Raw genomic sequence first — 20,153 nt, 5'->3', positions numbered from 1 at the left:
ACGAAATGCACAAAAGCATCGACATAAATGCACAAAAACTTATATTTCAGCGCACAATGCACACAATATAATCTATTCTTGGAATGATTTGTGTGCATTTATGTAAACGCTTGTGTATATTTATGTTGGTTCGTAGATTCTCATGTAACGCATGATTTTCATATGATCATATATATATATATATATATATATATATATATATATATATATATATATATATATTCAATGCTCTATAATTAATTTTCTTCTTAGCATAAGAAAGGAAATGAGGGACAACATCATTCCTAATGAGAAAGTGAAAACTGTGGCATACCCCTCTCAAACATCTTATCTCAGTGCCCCACACAAAGTAACCTAATTGCCTTAGTCGCCCTGCAAATGATGTTTTTATTTACAATCTCCACCAAATTCTTCACTTTACATACACATATATTCCATTCCAATCTTTGATTTCTTGGTTGGGAAAATCTATTCATATATATTATATACACAAGGACAAACAAGCATGATATTGTGTTCGGGACGACATAATATTGGCAAAAATCGTGCCCCGCAATAGTCAACACGTGAATCAAGATTCGATCATTAATGACTGGTCGTCTATACGAGTAGGAGTCACAATAAGTAACAAAAAAACACATGATGAGTATGTAACACCACCCGAGAAATAAACAATATAACAGAAACTTTTGTGATGTTTCACGTACAACATTATATTATCTCGCATGCTGTCTGAAGTACTTTTTTTTTTTTTTTTTTTTAAAAGAGTTTTAGAGCTATGAATTTCAAAATTTTGAAGTGGCCTTAGCTGGAGAAGTATGATTAAGTGGAAATATCACATTTCAGACAGTGCTACAGTGCACCAAAATGAATGAGAAGAATAGCAGGGAGCTACAAGACTTGTTAGATTGATTAGAAATTTGGGCAATTATACTAAATGAAATTATTGCTATGACTAATGTTTTGGCTCCTTTTTGACCAATTGATTGCAGGTCCATAGGTGGAGATGAATGCTAATTAAAGTCAATAAACACATACTAACTATGTTCTACTTCTACTTTAATTTTACTGCCAATTTCTTTAATATTTCTTGGACTAAAAAGTCAAAATTAATTTGATGACTAACCAAACTTTGCAAGAAATTTTATAAGCTAGGTTAGCTAATTCTACCATACTAATCAACAAAATCTCAATTATATTGTTAAAAATAGAAAGTGATTGGATATATTTTTGATTTGTTAAAAGTTGTGTCGTAATTGGTTAGACATTGTTGGGTGGAGACTTGGAGGGTTAGGTCCAGAATCTTACCATCGAAACTTGACACTGGCAGCTACGCAAGTATAAGAAAATGAAGTTGTATATTCGCTACTAATTATAACTTTTGACTTAGTGGTAAGTGCGTTTGCTCTTAATTAACAATTGATATTTGAAGTTGGCTACTATGTAAGTATAAGAAAATAAAGTTGCATCTTCATTACTAGTTATAACTTTTGACGTAGTGATAAATGCTTAATCGTAACATACATGTATCACTTTTTTATTTTTAATAATGAATAATAAACGGTATTTTTACGATCAGTATTGTAAAACTTCTACTTATTAATCAAATGAAAACTAACCAGGCAACGTGCCAAGTAATATGTAGTCATTTCAGCCTTTAAATGATGTTTTGTCCAAGTGTTTTTTTTTTTTTTTTTTTTTTTTTAATGATTGATAAGAATATTGTAACATGTAAACTAAACTACAAGTTGAGAAGGTGCAATTCTATGTACATATTTATCTATGCAACTTGCATGTAAATGTTGATGTTTTTACCAAAAGAAGAAGAAGCAGCAGCAAAAGAGAATATTATGTGATGTTTTTGTGAAGATCCAAACAACACCTTAGTAGTAAAAAAATATGCCCTTAGCTTTTGTATATGCAAACTTCTTTGGCAAAAAGGTCAAGCTTTTTTATGCTACTTTTCCTGAAATATATAATGGGATGTATAGACTTTTGAGACACCAAAGAGGGAGTTTGGCAATGGGTTTAATTCCCATTGCGAATACCAATGAAGGCTGAATTTTGGAATGTTGGGTACAATTATCGGAATCAAAATTGAAATCAAATATTGGGTAATTGAAATAAATATAGGTGTGTTGGGGGCGGGGTAATTGTTAAGTATTTTTTTTTTTTTTAATGTTACTAACTCTATTACATTGTAGTATCTATTTAAACATACTTTTTCAACCTAATAAAACACACAGAGTTAACAACGCTCCCACTGAAGAATTGTTAAGTATTAATAATTGATATTTATAATTAAAAAGAAAAAAGAAAAAATATGACTTTTGAAGCATGAAAGACATTCTACTTGCTTGTAGGCAACAACCTTCCATTGTAAACCTAGGTAGTGAGCCACTCACCACCAAACTTACAAAAGACAATATTAAAAAAAAAAAAAAATCCAATAAAATGATTGATCTCACATGACTCAAGATTTATGTAGATGGTTGATTTGGTCTATTACCTTTATAATAAGCCACCCAATTAATTTGTTTTCCACTTCTCCAAATACCCCCACTCACAAAAATAATACATTGGCACCTAGGCGCCTGATTAATCGCCGTCTAAGCGCTAAATGTCTGAAGAGCGCTTAGCAATTTTTTCAATCTGAGGAGTATACATCTAACATCCTAGGTGCAAAGGTTGTCTCTGTATTTCTCTTCATCATGTTTGGGGAGCTTTGGCTCTGAAATCAGAAAGAAAAGTTTCCCAAGAAAACACAACTCACAATAACCCAATTTCACACAACAAAAAAATTAGGGAGCACCAAAACCTATGCACATACATTGACTGTATGTATGTGTCCCCAAAATTGACTTTGCACCACCTCATCACCTTCAAACTCCAAGGCATCCCCAAAAGTTTTTCCCATTTACCAATTCCCTTCCTACCTTTCTCTCAAAACACCAATCTTTTTGCTCTTCTTGTCTCTGAACCCAATTTCAAGAACATCTATCTCATCTCATCAGCTAGGAAGGGTGGACAGATAGAAAAAGAAAGAAATTAAAGCCCATCCATGAGCTGAGGAGCCATGACTACTTGGTACTGTCTTAGCAAGAAACATCAGATGAGTTTGGTTTGTGTGTGCCTTTTTCTTCTTCTCATGCTTCTGCAGTTTAAAGCCCCATGCTATGCAGATAATGGCACTGTCAAATTCTACAGATTCAAACCCATAAACTCTGCACCTTCTTCTTCTTCTTCTGCTTCTGCTTCTGCAGTGATGAAATCCCACCATGGAAAGAACATGATGAAGATGAAGATGAAGAAGAGAAATATTCCCAGTTTGGAGCTTGGGGGGGATAATGACATTTTTGGTGGGGATAAGAGGAAAGTCCGTACAGGCCCCAACCCTCTACACAACAGATAAGTATCCTCCTGCTAGCTAGCTAGTAGCACACACAAAAAAGAAAAAAAAAAAAAAAAAAAAAAAAAAAAACCCAAGATTCCTCTTGGGATTTCATCATCATGAATCAATCAACAAATCCCACAATTTTTTTTTTCTGAAATTTTCTTTCTTTCTTTTCATCTTGGCTTTCTTTGTTGAGTATAATTTGTTGGTCCAGAGCAGCCATGGCTGCTGGCTGGGCTGTAGTGAATATTGTTTCACATTTCAAGAAACCTTCCTACTTTCTAGCTTCAATTTGTACATGAAAGCTAGCTCTACTGTAATACTTAGCTTGGTCTGCCTCTATAAACACTGGATTTCAAGCTCAGCTCCCACAACAAAAATCTTGAATCTGTACATGATCGAAAGCTGCTAGTAATACTATGAATTTTGTTAAGTCCAGCAAATTATATTTCTTTAATTTGATTACACTAATTAAGATTTACATTAATATTTGTTTAATTTGATGATATATTATAGTTGTATGAATCAAATGATGATGGGGTAGTTGTATGTGATGATGGTAAATTCTTGTCTGCTTTCTTGTTCTTGCTATGCTCAGATGACTCAAACATGGAACCTGGAATGTCTTTTGCACACTTTAGATGTTAGTTTCCAATTCTTTATAATAATGTTGTTTTTTTTTTCTTTTTTTTTTCTTTCTATATTTAGTAGAAGAAAACAAATTTTGGATATTTCATTCTTCCAATAAAAGATTCATCTCCTTTTTCACACCCTCCATTTAAAAAAAAAAAAAAAAGAAAGAAAGAAAGAAAGAAAGAAAGAAAATCATCATTATTATTATTATATAAATTCAAAAATTCATGTATAATATAAGTACACAGGTACGTGTGCATGAATGTACATATATGGATTGGTTATGTATATATATGTGTGTGCAGGACCACAATACAATGTTTATAACTTATAAGTGAGTAATATTGTAGGTATTTTGAGAGTAAAAATATTAATATTATAATTTAACATATAATTATTCATAATGTGTCATATCAGCACAACATTTAACTTTGTTTACTGAGCTATTGAGTTATCGTGATTTATATTCTTTCAAATGTTCTGTCCGGTCGAAATGTGGGGCCCTCGGGGCTAGAGATTCGACCTTTCAAGAGAAGAAGAATAATAGAATGCATGTGTATATATTATGATGATGATTGGATTATTTGCATGCATGCCTCCAAATTTAATAAACAAAAGGACAGTGGTGCAACGTTTGTATAGTCGAGCTGAGGGTCCACTCCCAAGACTGCATTATAATACGGTGGGGTTCACTTTCGGCTAAAAATCAGGGGCGTAATAATTTTTTTTCTGAGAAAACGTAATTATTATTTTTTGTTTGATTTTTTGAAGAAAAAAAGGTTTCTTTTTATTTAATTTTATTTGTTTTTTGTTGTTGAAATTTGAATCATCAGATCTGGATAAAGGGCTCCATACTATACACCGTCAATAATAATAAATGATAAATGATGGAGACGTGTCACATAATTGTTTGTTGTTTGGTTAAAAAAAATAAAAGAAAAATCACATGTTAGCTAGTGAATTATACGATAATAGTAATTGTACGTATATGTCACCGCTTTTAGTCTGAATTATTAATAACATTAGTAATTTTGGTCCCTTCATTAACACATTTTCAGAATTTATTGTTACTTTTTAGAAACCCTAATTAGTTGAATTAAGACTAATAATGAAATTTGTCCGACACTAGTTTAACTCAATGGTTCAATAGGTAGTATTTGGGAGAAGAGATCAAAGTTCGAATCACGACGGCGGTAGTGTGGGCATTATGTTCAAAGTAGGCAGATCTCTTATGCGTACCAACATTTGGCCATGTCTGTTGAGCCATTGAGTCCATCCTCCCAAATACTTTGTCGAGTCGGGGTGTGGGACCCTTGGAGTTGGGGATTCAACCGTTTGGGAGAAGAATGCTACTAGTGAAATTTTATCTTCTACTTATCTTTTTGTCCTCAAGTCAAGCTCCACCTCTAAAATAACTTTCATTCCTTAAAAGATATCGAAAGTTCAAAACTTCTTCTCGTATGGACCTTCTATATAGTTAGGGCATACTCATGAATTCAACGGTAACGTAACCCATAGACTAAATCTAGTGACACCTATAACACACTAAATGAAGATTAAATATGTTATTACTGGACATCAAAAATGTATACCATCAGATAGTGACCGTAGATTTCTCTTGTCACTCAAAAAAAAGTGCAATTCAAAAAAAAAAAAAAAAAAAAAGTTGAAGGGGCAGGGCTGGGTATTTAAATTTCGGCCATGGAAATGGGGTTGTTCCACAGGGTTTTCTGTCTCTGCACAGAAATCTGAATGTGTCATTGCTGCATAGGAAAAGAGAGAGATGTATCATTTATTGCCTGCCCTTTCAATGTAATGCCAACAAACCTTGCCCTCTTCTTTGGATTTCAGTGTAGTCACTATTTCTCAACTCTAATAAATAATACGGACTATATATATATATATAGCGTCATGTTCTCGTACAGACAGTGTTTCCCGTGCTGTCTGTCTCACCATTAGGTACCTATAAATGCACCACATAGTGTTCGAAAATGCACTATTAGGTGTGGTGCATTTCTTTTTGATGTGTGGTGCATTTTCTGGCGCACTAATACATCTCATTGTGATGCATTTTCAAATACATACGGAAAGTACCATCCGCATTTGAACCAATATATATGTGTGAGAGAGAGAAAGAGAGCTTTCATGTGCCGAACACACACGGTACGGGATATCAAAAATAGTATGGTAGTTATTTAATGAGTTGTGGTGTCTACTTCAAATGTTACTCTAGTTAACTAGGAGTATTTAATTAGTTATTACTAAAAAAATTTCTACCTAAGGTGGCATCACCTTATTGGTATGTAGTTAAATTTAGTTTTTATTGGTATGTAGTTAAATTTAGTTTTTAATTAGTAGTGGGATAACCAATTTATTGACCTCCAATGAATGAATGCCATAGGAGAGGAAAGTTGGAGGGAAAAATAGGAGGAGAAAATAGCATTTTCCTACCAAAAAAAAAAAAAAAAAAACGCACTATAGTTGATTTTAACAATGAGTCTTGATTGGTTCAAAGATTTTGAAATTTATTTTTAGTTTTAATAAATTAATATTTTTCTACCTAAATTCGTTTTCAACTTAAATTCATTTTTATAATTTTCTTTGTGTACAAAAAAAATTAACAATATATCATTAAAAAACTTTAAATGACATGCATTCATATTGACATTTTCTTAATAATAATAATAATAATAATAATAATAATAATAATAATAATAATAATAATAATAATAATAACATTAAGTCAAACAATTATGATTTCATTACTTTAACTTCTATGGTATACACTCCTCTATTAATTTATCTCATCCACTCTTCACAGAAGAATTCACACTAACTCACACAAGTAGTGGCCTACTGGCCTAGTGGGTACAAATTTCCACATCACAATTTCATTTTAATGAAAATTTGAGACAGTAAATTTGGTTCATACAAATAGTTTTATTAAAGTTTTACCCCTAAGAGTTAACTCATCATAATTTTTAATTAACATAAATGATCATGCTGATATCAGCATACTGTCATAATTGTGGAGGATAATTTAGTAAATTAATCTCCTACATCATCATTCTATTAAGTATTAACCTTTTCTCAAAAAGGATCTCAAAAGAGTGAACTTTTCTAAAAAATGATTTAAAGTAAGACAATAAAAAATTTATCGTTAGTAAAAATTATGATCTCTCTTAAATGAGGTTGAGATGATTTCAATTTATAATAAAATTGAGTTTATCCTCTATATATAGGAGAAGAATTATGTGAGAATCACATGTCTAGAAAAAGAATGAGAATCAATCGCAACCGTCTATTTGTCTTAGATCTAACAGATCAGAAATACTATTTTTTTTAAAAAATGCGGTGACATTTTCATAAATAATGAAACTTTGAAGTGTAAGTAAATTGTGCTAAAAGTGCAAATAACAGTTTCATAGAGTGCACCTAAGTGCAAGTAAAATGTATTAAAACTGCAACAAGTAATGTGCACTGAGCATCAATATAAAGTGCATCTAACGTTATCATTAGTTGCACTAAACGTTATCATTAAGTGCATTAATGTGAAAGACATTATTAGGTGCACTAATGTGAAAAAAAGGTAAATTACTTGCATTGTTAAGTGAAAATGGTTGCACTTTTAAGTGATTTTACTTGTACAATTGCATCAGTTACTTGCACTTTTAACACATGCATGTTATTTACAGTTTTACACCAAAATTTGAATTATTTACAAAAATATTACGGAGTTTTTTTTTTTTTTTTTTTTTTTTTTTTTTTTTTTTTTTTTAATTGCAGGGCAATCTCGGTAATCTTGTTTGCCACATGGACATCAACAGTGCTAGTTATTGTATATTTAAGATGGAATGTTACAACAAATTAGTATTAATTATTCATATTATGGTGACTATTAATTGTTGTGTATTCATTTGTTAATTGATTTTAATAATTAGGAAGAAAAATTAGTGTTTTGATTAGACCTTAATCATGAAGATTATTATGTCCCATGCTTGTAAGTTAATCTTACTTAATTCAAGCTTAGTTGTCCTAACCTAATATCAAATCATTGTTTAATGGAATAATAATTATTATGAATGTGATAATTAATCCCCTCCCTACATATATCTTTCTTGCAGGTGAAAAGGTAAATAATATGTTGAGCTTTTACCATCATGGCATCATCAACCACTGATAATTAACCCCATTATGTTCCAATTTAATTATTAAGTTTTCAGCTTCTTAAGCATCTCTGATATCATCTCACAAGATATAATGACACAAATTAAAGTACGTACATTCACGGGATACATGCATGTAAAATCAGGTAAAAAGAATTACGGAATAACTTTTTTTTTATTCATAGTTTAATTTGTAATTATTGTCTTCTAATTTCAGTTTTGCTTTTGGTTTTCAAAAAAAAAAAAAAAAAATCATTTTTTTGGATGACATAATATTTATAGTTACTATCTGAAAGTATGTATAAGGTAAATTTCGCTCTTATATAATAGTATGCAAAACTCCACAAACCATATAATTAGAGAGGTAAACCATAATTTGAAGACCTTGTGTGATGAACTCGGACAAGATAATGTTGGAAAGAATTGAACTTATAACTTCTAATACGAGAATTATGTTTTAGTAACCCTTGGGATTTTAATTTCAATTTGTAGATTGTGAAACATGTTTCAATTAATTAATTAACGAGTTAATACCCAAAATAGTCCCTCGACTATGTCGTAATTACCAATTTGGTCCTCGACTATCATTCTTACCCAATTAAGTCCTCAACTATACAATTTTTACCCAATTTAGTCCTTTGTCAATTTGACTGTTTGTTGACTGTCAAATGTGGAAATAAAGTTGTAATTTTACAAGTTTTCTCCTTCCTCCGCATTTAGCAGCGCTAAACCATGTAGCAATAAGCTCCGGTTGGGTTCTAAACCTGTCAGTATCAAAGTAGTGGTTGTACATCGGATAGCCCATGAATTTGATTTTCAACGATTTTTTGACGATCGAAATCTGATCGGAGTGTATTGCTGCATGGTTTGGCGCTGCTAAATGGAGAGGAAGGAGAAATCTTGTAAAATTATAATTTTATCCCGACTTTTGACAGTCAACAAACAGTCAAATTAATACAGAGGACTAAATTGGGTAAGAATTGTATAGTTGAGGACTAAATTGGGTAAGAATTGTATAGTTGAGGACTTAATTGAGTAAAAGTTACATAGTTGAGGACTTAATTGGATAAGAATGATAGTTGAGGACCAAATTGGTAATTATGGCATAGTCAGGGGACCATTTTAGATATTAACTCATTAATTAACTATTATTCATTACTTCAATCATCGATGTCATTTTTTTTTAATATTTTTTTTTTAGATGAAGAGAGAAATCTGTAACCATTATTCGAAGGTGTGTATTGGATAAACCTAGCCAACAAACCATATAAGAAAGATAAATTGCACTAGAAAGACCTTATGTGATAAGCTCAACCGAGGGCATGTTGGCGAGAGATATCATAACTCTTTAGTCATAGGTTTGAATCTCTCTAAATGTTACAGTATATTATATATACTCTTTATTTATAGGTTCATTTTTAATATAATACCTAAAAATAGATTTATAGTGCGCAAAAAAAAAAAAAAAAAATCTTCAATATACTAAAATAAACATTAATTAGCATTCCATAGTATAATGTGCTGCGCAACGAGCATTGAAGAATTATTTCAATTACAAATAAAATTTTCTATGCAAACACTTGATATTATACTTGCATGTAGTAACTGTGTACCTTTTGATCAGACCATGAGATGTCTTGAGCAAGCCTTAACTGTAGCAAAAATGCTTGGAGAAGCAACACTACGCTACATGGTATTATTTTTGGTCGGTGACAACTGACAAGGAAATCTTATAGCCACAACTCGATGGTATATATAGGGTAAATCTCGTTGATATATAATAGGTCACAAACCAATCATATAAGATAAAATAAATCATACTAGGAAAACACTGGTTCATGGAATATTAATTTGAATAATCTTTGGTTGGGTACTCGGAGGGACAAGAAGACCCACTGTATAATTGCAACTGTCCTATTTCACATGCTTGCCATAGGTCTGGCTGGTCTGCATCAATACTCACTGGTCACTGCTGGTGCATTGCATACACACACACACACACACACACACACACACACACACACATATATATATATATATATATATATATATATATATATATATATATATATATATATATATATATAAAGTACAAAGACTTTATAGCCAATGCACGAATGCATAATTTCCTATTCCCATCTGGGACCCACCCCCACAAGGATCTATATGCAACATGTAGAATCATGAGTACAAGCAAGCAACATGTATATGTTTTGGGTTTTCATGAATCATGACAATGGAAGTGTTGTGATTAGCCATTGCTAATGGAAAGGAAAGTTCCCCACACTCAATTTTGAAATTAGGAATAAAAACTTTGGCCCTGTTTGGTAAAATGGCTGTTAGCTAATGTTTGAACCAAGATGTCTTGAGGGTGAAAGGAAAGTTCCTCGAGAATAGATTAAATTGCACCTTAATATTTTTATATATTATATGCTCAATGGAACTGTTGTTTGGTCTTGAACAGACCAAGTTGAATATATTATTTCATCAATTTATTGTGTTGCACAGAGTCTTGAAGGAGAGCTGACACACAAATTCTATCTCAAGAAAACTCCCAGTCCATGTGACCTGTCTGTTAGCATGAATCCGCCCACAAAATACAATGACCATAAAAGCACAAAATTACCTTCTGCTTAGCACTTCATGGTAACTCAATCTTCCATTGGGTTTGTATTTTGTTCCATCTTTTCTGTCACTGTTTTAGAGGCAATGATAATGTACATCACTATGTAATTGTATGCAGCAGAGTTTTATAAAAGGAAATGTGATTGGTGGGGGCAACCTCAGCCAAGATGGCTAAGGATACAAACTTGTAACCATAAGGTCACAAATTCGAATCCCAGCCTTCTTGGTTTGAGCCAGTCAGCTATGAGTAACCTAGACTAGTTTACCCAGTGTCCCAGTGCACTCTCGGGTAGTGGCTGCAGGTTTTTCCCTCGTCACCCCAAACTTGTAACCATAAGGTCACAAGTTTGAATCCCAACCTTCTTGGTTTGAGCCAGTCAGCTATGAGCAACCTAGGCTAGTTTACCCAGTGTCCCAGTGTACTCTCGGGTAGTGGATGCAGGTTTTTCCCTCGTCACCCCAAATGTGATTGGTGTAAGAAAATGGCTAATGCATGCCGGGGATGGTTCAGAAAAGAAAATGATGGGTGGTGTTGATGAGTTTTGCACAATGGCCCAAGAAAATTTGGTATCTTCAATCTCTGTGGAGAGAGTATGGCCATATATGACACATGGCCAAAGCGAATTCATAGGGCGTGGTATATTTTTGTCTTTATTTCCTGCAGTTGGGATATTTGCGGTACATGGGCATTTCAACAAGTGATCCCAAAGCAAACAGCAGGCAGAACTAAAACTGGTCAACAACAATAATTGAATGTGAACAGCGATTTTAAGCAGTGATTCGACATGCTGGGACATGGAGAAGATGGCAACTTGTGCACAAGGAATCAGAAGAGTACCTTTTAAAGTTTGGAAGTATGAGGTGGTGTGCGTCTGGTGAGGGCGATTGCGGTCTTGGAACCCAAAGGCCGGCCCAAATGCTTGCAGATGAAGTCCCCTGCCAGCATGAGCTTTTGGAGATCAACGTTTGTCCTCACTCCGAGTCCATTCAGCATATATACAACATCTTCAGTCGCAACGTTCCCTGATGCACCTTTCGCATATGGACAACCTCCAAGCCCGGATACAGAGGAATCCACTGTGCCGATTCCCATCTGACAACAAAAGCATCATTCCACATAACTCCACAGTCTCTGAAGGAATGGGGCATTGATGGAAAGTGCATGACAGGGTATTTGCTATTATGATGAAATGTGAGAACTGGACATCTATGACAGTTAAAATAAGTTACAATTGTATATTTCTTTGTAATAATACAACTAGCTGACTGAAGCCACCATATCCAACTGAACTTGCTGTCCTTACAAGCATATTCGTGCAGTGGGAATCAAGAGAATGAGATATAACAGTTTTGTTTTATGGCAGTTTTGGCTGGCATGCAGACCAATGTCTTATGTGGGGTAAACTAAAAGGATCATGTTAACAAGGTTTTAAAGCGAAATTTTGTTTCAATAATCAAAACATTCGCTCTCGCAAGATAAAATTAAGAGAAATTGTGTCAGTAACTTGGGTGTAGATACAGTAAATGTGCACATATGGAACCATTTGAAGCTTTAAAAACCGTGATTTCAGATCAATTTGGCCCTGTTTGGTAAAAAATTGGCCTATAGGCCAATTTTGACTTATTTGACCACTATTAATTGTTTGATTAGTTAAAATATCAATATAAATGTTTGGTTAATTAGCTTTTTGCAACTCCAAAAGGCTAAAATTCAAAAAGCTACTCCAAGCAACTTTTTCAATTAGCTTTTTGAGAAAAGAAATTATACCAAACAGCTATCAACTAACAGCTAATTTATCAAACACTTTTCTACAATCAGCTAATGTTATCAACTATTTATACCATCTAATTAACATAATCAGTTAACAGCTAACAGCCATTGTACCAAACAGGGCTACGTGTTCATAACATAATACATGACAGCCATCAGCGGGGATTGATCGCTTACCTGTAATGACACGAGAATGTTAGACAGAGCTTGGCCATAAGTGTCGTGAAAATGGACAGCAAGCTTCTCCACGGGAACAACTTCGCTCACGGCTTCAAGCATGGGAATGACTGTACCTGCATAAAGAAGCTGCAAGTCAGGGAAGAAATTAAAGAAGACGGATTAACTACCTAAGCAAGTTCAAAACTTTAACTAGCACAACGAGCTTTAATCGGGATATTAATGGAGGAAAAACAGTTGATCATTACCTGGAGTACCAACCCCAATTGTATCACCGAGAGAAATTTCAAAGCAGCCCATATTTAGAAGTTCCTTAGCAACATATGCCACTTTTGAAGGAGGTACTGCTCCTTCCACTGGACATCCTACAACACACGATATATATCTGGAGAAAAATAATATTATGTTTCATCTAAAAGCGGAGAAAACAAAGCGGGCATCTAGAGTAATAAAAAATTCAACCCGTATAGATCCCAGAAAACTAAAACTAAACCACATAAAAGACTTCAGTCACTGGCAAAACTGCAAAAGAGAACTTCAGCATAAAAAACGGATTGTCTGTGTATATACATATATATAGTTATATAAATATACATTGATATATAAACCGAGATGAACCCAACTGAAGCATGTTATACATAACGAATGAGATCTGATGACTGATTAAGCATGTTATACAAAGGCAACTCATTTACAAGAAGGCAAAATAAACAAAATGACCAAGACAAACAAAAGAATCTTGTAGGGTATGTATATAAATATATGAAAAAGAAAAGTACTTTTAAAAAACGAAGTCAAAAGAATCAACCTACAACATTCTGGGTACCAATTTAATTAAGAGTATGTAAAAATATTAGAAGGCATACCCACGAACAGGAATGGAATGATTTTTAGCAGCAAGAGCAACATCACGATAACGAGCGAGACTCTCTTCAATGCTACAATTTATGTTTGACCGAGAAAAGGACTCAGAAGCTGCAGCAAATACTGCAACTTCCTTGGCCCCACTCGACACAGCAGCCTCAAGACCCTGAAAAAAAGACATATAGAAATGACTCCAACACCACATTCATGATTTGACATGTGGCATAGGAATTGCTAAAACATCCAATTTTAAATAATAATAACAACCATATTTTTAAGAAAGTCCATCTATACAAGAAACTCACTTTCAGATTTGGTGTCAAAACTGGAAATCGCACGCCTGCAATGTTTTGAATTGCTTGAATTACATCCTTTGCATCAGCAAGCTGTACATTACGAAAGCATGTTTATATTAAAGGGAGAGAACTCCATCATTCTCTTCACAAACAACCATGCCAGTTAGGAATCTTAAACCTTGATGACAATAATAGTAAACTAGAATAGCTAACTATACCTATAATGAGAAAGAAATAAAATGCTAATGTATAATCTCACTCAGAGGCACACCTGTATGTTTGCTTCTAATCCCATAAAATAAAAAACACAGGACTTACTAGTGCAAGGACAATTCTATTCCTCAGAAAATCTGAAACAAAGTACACAAACCTTGAGCTAAGGAAGACCAATCACCTTTGGAGGAAGAACATATTACATATATGACATCGCTTACAGTACAATAAACCATTGATCATGCACTGACTACAAGCAAGACTGAATACCTGTGGTACCCACTTCGGTGACACAAAACTAGTAGCTTCGACGACTTCCAGCCCCGCAGAAACAAGCATTTGTATTAGTTCAACTTTCACACTTGTAGATATGATCTCCTTTTCATTTTGCAACCCATCTCTTGGACCTACTTCTACTATCCTCACAAATTCAGGCAAAGATCCCAATACCTAATTAATTCAAAACTAATTAGACGGAAAAAAGAACAAACTAGAAAGCATACCACACCTCATGTAGAACTTGGGTAGTAATATAAAAGGTTCAAAAAACATATGACTAGCTGGCAATGTACATATTAACATACTTTAGAAAATTAGAAGGTACCTTATTTAAGCCTACACCATGTCGTGGATTCAGTTGTGTGCTATAACAATGATGCAACATATGGAAAGCATTATGTGTGGTTCCAGTAACACTAGTTTCTCGGGTAAAGGCAGGATTATGTGAAACTCTATTCGTTTGCCTTTGCCATAGATATACTCTTCCATTGTCTTCCTCCCTGCTAAAGAATACTTTGTTTTGCTATCACATAGAAGTGGGGAGGAGGAGGGGGGGAGGGAGGGGGGGGGTGGGGGGTGGTGGGACCAACTGCTTCAAAATATCATTAAGTAATTACAAAACTAAGAGACCCACTAAGACTAATAAGATCTATCAACACAAGCAGCTAACTCCTTAATATCAATTTTAATTCTCATTCCAAGACTTGAAAATATAGTCAAATTAGCTTCAGATATTTTGATTGTATTCTCTGGCAGGAAGAAACATACCAACAAGCTACCATTTCAACATATATTCAGAAATGCATTTAACTAACAAATGGAAAAAGTTAATATAGAAGCAACGAGATACATACGTCATAGGACCACAATGCTAGTTTGATAGAGAATATAGAACTCTGCATAAGAAATTCATAAATCTGTTCTCTTAAGTCTTAAACATCAAACTATCTGCTCCAACCAATTAAAGGCTAAGAATTTATTAATTTTACTGAGAAGTTGCCCCCTTGTCCAATTTCGAGACAACAGGTGCCTAAATACCTAAATATAACATCATTACCTACTACAATTGAGCTGTGAAATCATGAAAGAAAGCATCCAGACTGCTAAATGAATGCTTTCTGGAGAAACATACATCAATATTGCTTCTAGATCATTATTATTATAAAATATATATAATCTGACTTCATGTAACATATTTAAGTATTTCCATCCTATAAAGTAACAAAGGACACAATAAATTCACAGACACACTTAATTATGCAATAAACAAGCTTATACTGACTTCCACCGAAAAACTAAATGAAGTTCGAATAAATATGTGTGTGCTTACTCCATTTTACTCGAAGAGAACCGCTTCCCTTGTTCACCCTTGAAATTTTGGAGTTCCATTTCAGGAACACTGCCTAGAATATCATTACCAAATACACTGCAAGCACCAAATCTCAACCTCGAAAATTTCCTGACAGCCTTATGTGATAACATTGGATCACAACTTAATGTGTTGAAACAAACAACAGCTTATTCCAGATGTTTACCTACCACAAAGTAGCAAAATTTCAGTTTTATAGCACAATATACTTCTCTACACACTGCCATTAACTAGAATTAACAATCATTCGAGCATAACCTGAATTCAGTTATGTAAAAATAAGCAAATAACCAGGAAAATAGCAGCTCCTAAATCTTCTTTATTTGATTTTATTTTTTTAATCATCGATCAATTTTCAATCCGAAGCATTAAGAGCGTGACTTCATACTCAATTAATTATACAAAAATAAAAATAATAAAAAAAAAAACAAATCAAATACTCGGGAAGTGTAATCGATCTCGAACCTTCAAAGCTTATCTGTTCTGAGATTCAGTAGAGCTACGGAGCAGAAAAAACTCAAAGTTTAGCACAACCAGCTGAAAATATTGCAATTTTATGGAGAAATTTGCGAACAAATTCATAAGCGTGTTTCAGTTTTCGGGTTCAAAAAAATTTGGACCATTTCTCGATTTGTGCGTGTCATCCTTGCGCAGGGGCCATGCTAATCTTCTCTGTATCGTTCCAATTTTATCGGATGTCTCCGAAGAGACGATCATCGCTCTGAGTCTTCAGTATATATAGCGTGCAAGCGAAAGTCTTGTAGCCGATGTGGGAGATGTAAGATGTTGAACGTTAGCCCAAGAACAACGCATACCGGCCCAATACACTAAACCACCACCTGGGCCGCATATGTGGCCTTTCTACTTCTCTTGTTTTCTTTTAAATAATTTTATTTTTATGTAACATTCCAAGAAAATAACCTATGACCTATAAACTTCTTCATTTTTATTTTTAAAAATAGAACTTAAATATAAACATTAAAATCTTCCTTGAACCAATGGTATAATAATCCTATATATAATAAAGCCATATGGTCTTGTGAAAATTAAATGGTGATCATCAACATTTAATTTTCACAAGACCATAATAATATTGTTAATTATAATAACAATAATAATAATAATAATAATAATTACAATAATAATAATGATAATAATTTTCACTGACAGTTTCTAATATATATATATATATATATATATATATATATATATATTTATTTATATATTTATATATTTATATATTTATATATTTATTTATTATATTTATTTATATTTCAATTTCTACTGGCAAATTATTGTGTGAACGATGGTTCACATAATTGTAGGGATCATGAATATCAAATACATTTTTAATATATTAAAAATACATTATTTTTATATTGAAAGTACCTTACATACATATATAATGTACCCTTAGTAATTTAAAATATACTTTTTATTTCATGCAACCCCAAAGTTCATAAGTTTGAAATTAATATATGGCATAGCTAGGCGGCCTAATATTTAAAATTGTTGATGTGCATATTGAGGACTACGGAGACAAAGATGCGTTATTCGTGGATTCATCGGATACTATCCAACAACACTCTCCAACTTAATTGACATGAAGTAGGCTTAATAACATTAAGATTATATTCTCGAATTATTAGTTCTCATCGTTTATTGATTACACACTTAATTCGATAGTATTTGGAAGAAAAAATCAATGTTCGAACTAAGATTGTGATTTTGGTCTTTAAAGGTCAATTGTACGTTGTCACATCTAGAGTTAGAAATCTCAAAGGTCTAAAATTTTTGATCCGTGGTGACTCTAAAATTGTAATTCAATTACTATTGTAATTTACTAAGTTCTTAAAAATTTGTAATATTAAATACTATGTACTAAATTTTTAATATAGTTTAAGATTTGTAGTAATCACCCACCTTAAATATTATTTTAATTATAAATATATTTATGTTCATAATTTTATCATAGGAATTCACACATAATAATTATTAAATAACAAAAATTTTATATATGAATAAACCTCATACATGGTATATTTTTATAACATATTTTTCGTGCATCGCACGGGACAAATACTAGTAATAATAATAACAACAATAATAATTACGAGGACGACTCGTAGCAAGTGAGTTTAATGTGGTACATTTTGATTAACAAAAAAAAGTCATCGTGGTTAAGGAAATTTGGTATCATGTTAATCACCTAAGGCAACTTCATCTATTAAGGATTTTGTTGGATTTTTACGGTGACACTAGGAAATAAAAAAATAATTAACATTAACGCGCACAACTAGTCGGGCGCGGATGTGTGCCAAACACGCGCCTAGGCGGTAGCTTTTCTTTATTTTTGTCAGCATCGATCCCATAAAGAACTTGAACTAGAAGGAGATAAAAATCATCCCGCATAACCAAAAAAAAAAAAAAAAAAAAAAAAAACATCTTTAAACTTTTTTCTTGCAAAAAATCACTGATTTAGTTAGCCTAAGCGTTATATATCTGTCTAAGTGTCCATATTCCGTAGGTTACATCTCTCGATCTTCCTGGTCAATCGGGAAGCACTACCCGATTACCCGTGTAGTTTCCATGCTTATTATTCGAGTTATTGAACCGTCAAACTGTCTTAAAATATAGTAGTAATAATTATAATATTATTATATTAATTTGATGTCAAATCAAGAATAGATAGATATAACCCGCATGGGTAGCTCAACTGGTCATAGAGGTGAAATTTTAGAATAATGACCAGGGATCGAGTCTCACCAGCGGCAGTGAGGGGGTCTCCTTGTGCGCAGTGCGCACCGATCTAGCCCCTGTGATTGATGTTCAGTTGAGTCACCATGATTTACAACCTCCCACCTCCCACCACTCTGTCGGGTCGGGGTGTGGGGGCCCTAAAAAAAATAAAAAATACAAAAAAAAGATTTGGAATAAGAATAGATAGATATATAAGTTAGTGTCAACAACAACAATGTATTATAGGTATGATGTGACATCCAACAATACGGTCCATGTGATTATCTGGATGTGCATGCCTATATAACTATAATTCAATGCAAACACCTCCCTTCAACAACCAAAAACACTAACGGCTGCGAAATAAGTGGTTGATCACCAACAAATGCTTCGCCTGGAAAAAGACCAATAATAATCTTCTTCCTATTCCCTAGATGAAGACCATTGTTATTTGTCCAGTAAGATGGAATCCATGGTTCTTCATCTACTAATTTGAACAAAGACTTGTGATTATTTGATGATGGGTCTTCACCGTTGATCTCTCAACGACGATACTCTCTTCGTTTGTAGTTATAGCTGTCATGGTAGTAGGGGTGTTTATAATTCGGTGAAAAATTAGTAAATCAAATCAATAATTTTGATTATATGTTTCTTAATGGGCATATTTCAGTTTGGGATTAAGGATTTTTTTAAACAATTTTGGTTAACAAAGTTAATTAGGTTCAGAAGTGTGGGTTAACCAAATTATGTGTGTGTATATATGTTATTATTTTTTAGAATACATAAATCATACTATTAGATTAATTTTTCAAATTTTATTATTTATGCAATGACTATTTTGTGATGTGAAACCATAGGCCTACAATTGTTTTTTAAAAAATTGTACACACATAAACATGAATACCACATATTAATCAAGTCAGCGCTTTAAATATTGTTTAATATTAAAATCTAATTGCACTATTATGTTTAGTTTGAGATTCACTAAAAAATCAAAAAGTTGCGTGTTAATCTAGCTACTGCATACTAAATATGCAACATTAGCACCTAATTGCAGTATTATGTTAGTTAAGGATACCTAGCTTATTTAAGGGAACATCAATTTTAAAAGAAAAGTATGAGGTGACATATGACCTAATTAATGGTTACATACAATAGTTACGTTGGTGAAATGAATCTAATTGTCTTGTTTCTTTTACAAGTTTATATATGTACATTTAAAGTTGTTTAAAAAAATTCAAGAATTAACCATTTAAAACTAGAATCACATTATTCCAATTTTATAATTTTTATAACTAGAATTAGTATTGATAGGGAATGATAAATACCCGATAGGAGTACTCAATTGGTGTGCCCGGGCAAGTAGTTGGAAGATGTAGTCGGTCAACTAGTCAGTTCTAAGCAAGTCAGGGGACTGCCAAGCTAGCATGGGAAGATATCTGAGAGGAGCATTCGGAGAATATTGAGAAAACCTGTTGTTAAATTCTCTCTGTTTTCCCTCTTCCATTTTAAAAAGGAGATCTCATATGTTAGGAAGAAAATTCAAACTTGATTTGGAGAAAGTTTCCTAGTCAAAATTTGTAATTCATTTCCTTTCCTTCTTAGAGCTAGACATCTATGTATAAAT

The 20,153-nt window shown here is 33.0% G+C and overlaps 1 protein-coding gene across 5 annotated transcripts; it reads right to left on the bottom strand.

The window, feature by feature from the left end:
- Window positions 1-10,642: 10,642 nt before the first annotated feature.
- Window positions 10,643-16,486, bottom strand: LOC109181921 (hydroxymethylglutaryl-CoA lyase, mitochondrial-like). Of its 5 annotated transcripts, none has more exons than XM_019331891.1 (11): window positions 16,253-16,486; window positions 15,749-15,953; window positions 14,744-14,921; window positions 14,361-14,589; window positions 14,245-14,276; window positions 13,936-14,016; window positions 13,633-13,796; window positions 13,015-13,151; window positions 12,767-12,882; window positions 11,657-11,911; window positions 10,643-10,888 (listed from the first exon to the last, which is right to left on the bottom strand). In XM_019331891.1, the coding sequence occupies exons 2-10, from the start codon at window positions 15,898-15,900 to the stop codon at window positions 11,660-11,662; spliced, it is 1,341 nt and encodes a 446-aa protein (XP_019187436.1). In that variant the 5' UTR covers window positions 15,901-15,953; window positions 16,253-16,486; the 3' UTR covers window positions 10,643-10,888; window positions 11,657-11,659. The 5 variants fall into 5 exon arrangements, with proteins under 5 accessions (XP_019187436.1, XP_019187437.1, XP_019187438.1 ...); XM_019331892.1 differs by having other exon boundaries at window positions 14,744-14,918; XM_019331893.1 differs by lacking the exon at window positions 14,245-14,276 and having other exon boundaries at window positions 14,410-14,589; window positions 14,744-14,933.
- Between the last annotated feature and the right edge of the window lie 3,667 nt (window positions 16,487-20,153).

The sequence above is a fragment of the Ipomoea nil genome, unplaced genomic scaffold (genome assembly GCF_001879475.1).
Source record: "Ipomoea nil cultivar Tokyo-kokei standard unplaced genomic scaffold, Asagao_1.1 scaffold1043, whole genome shotgun sequence".
Taxonomy (NCBI): domain Eukaryota; kingdom Viridiplantae; phylum Streptophyta; class Magnoliopsida; order Solanales; family Convolvulaceae; genus Ipomoea; species Ipomoea nil.
This window is presented reverse-complemented; position numbering and strand designations above follow the sequence as displayed.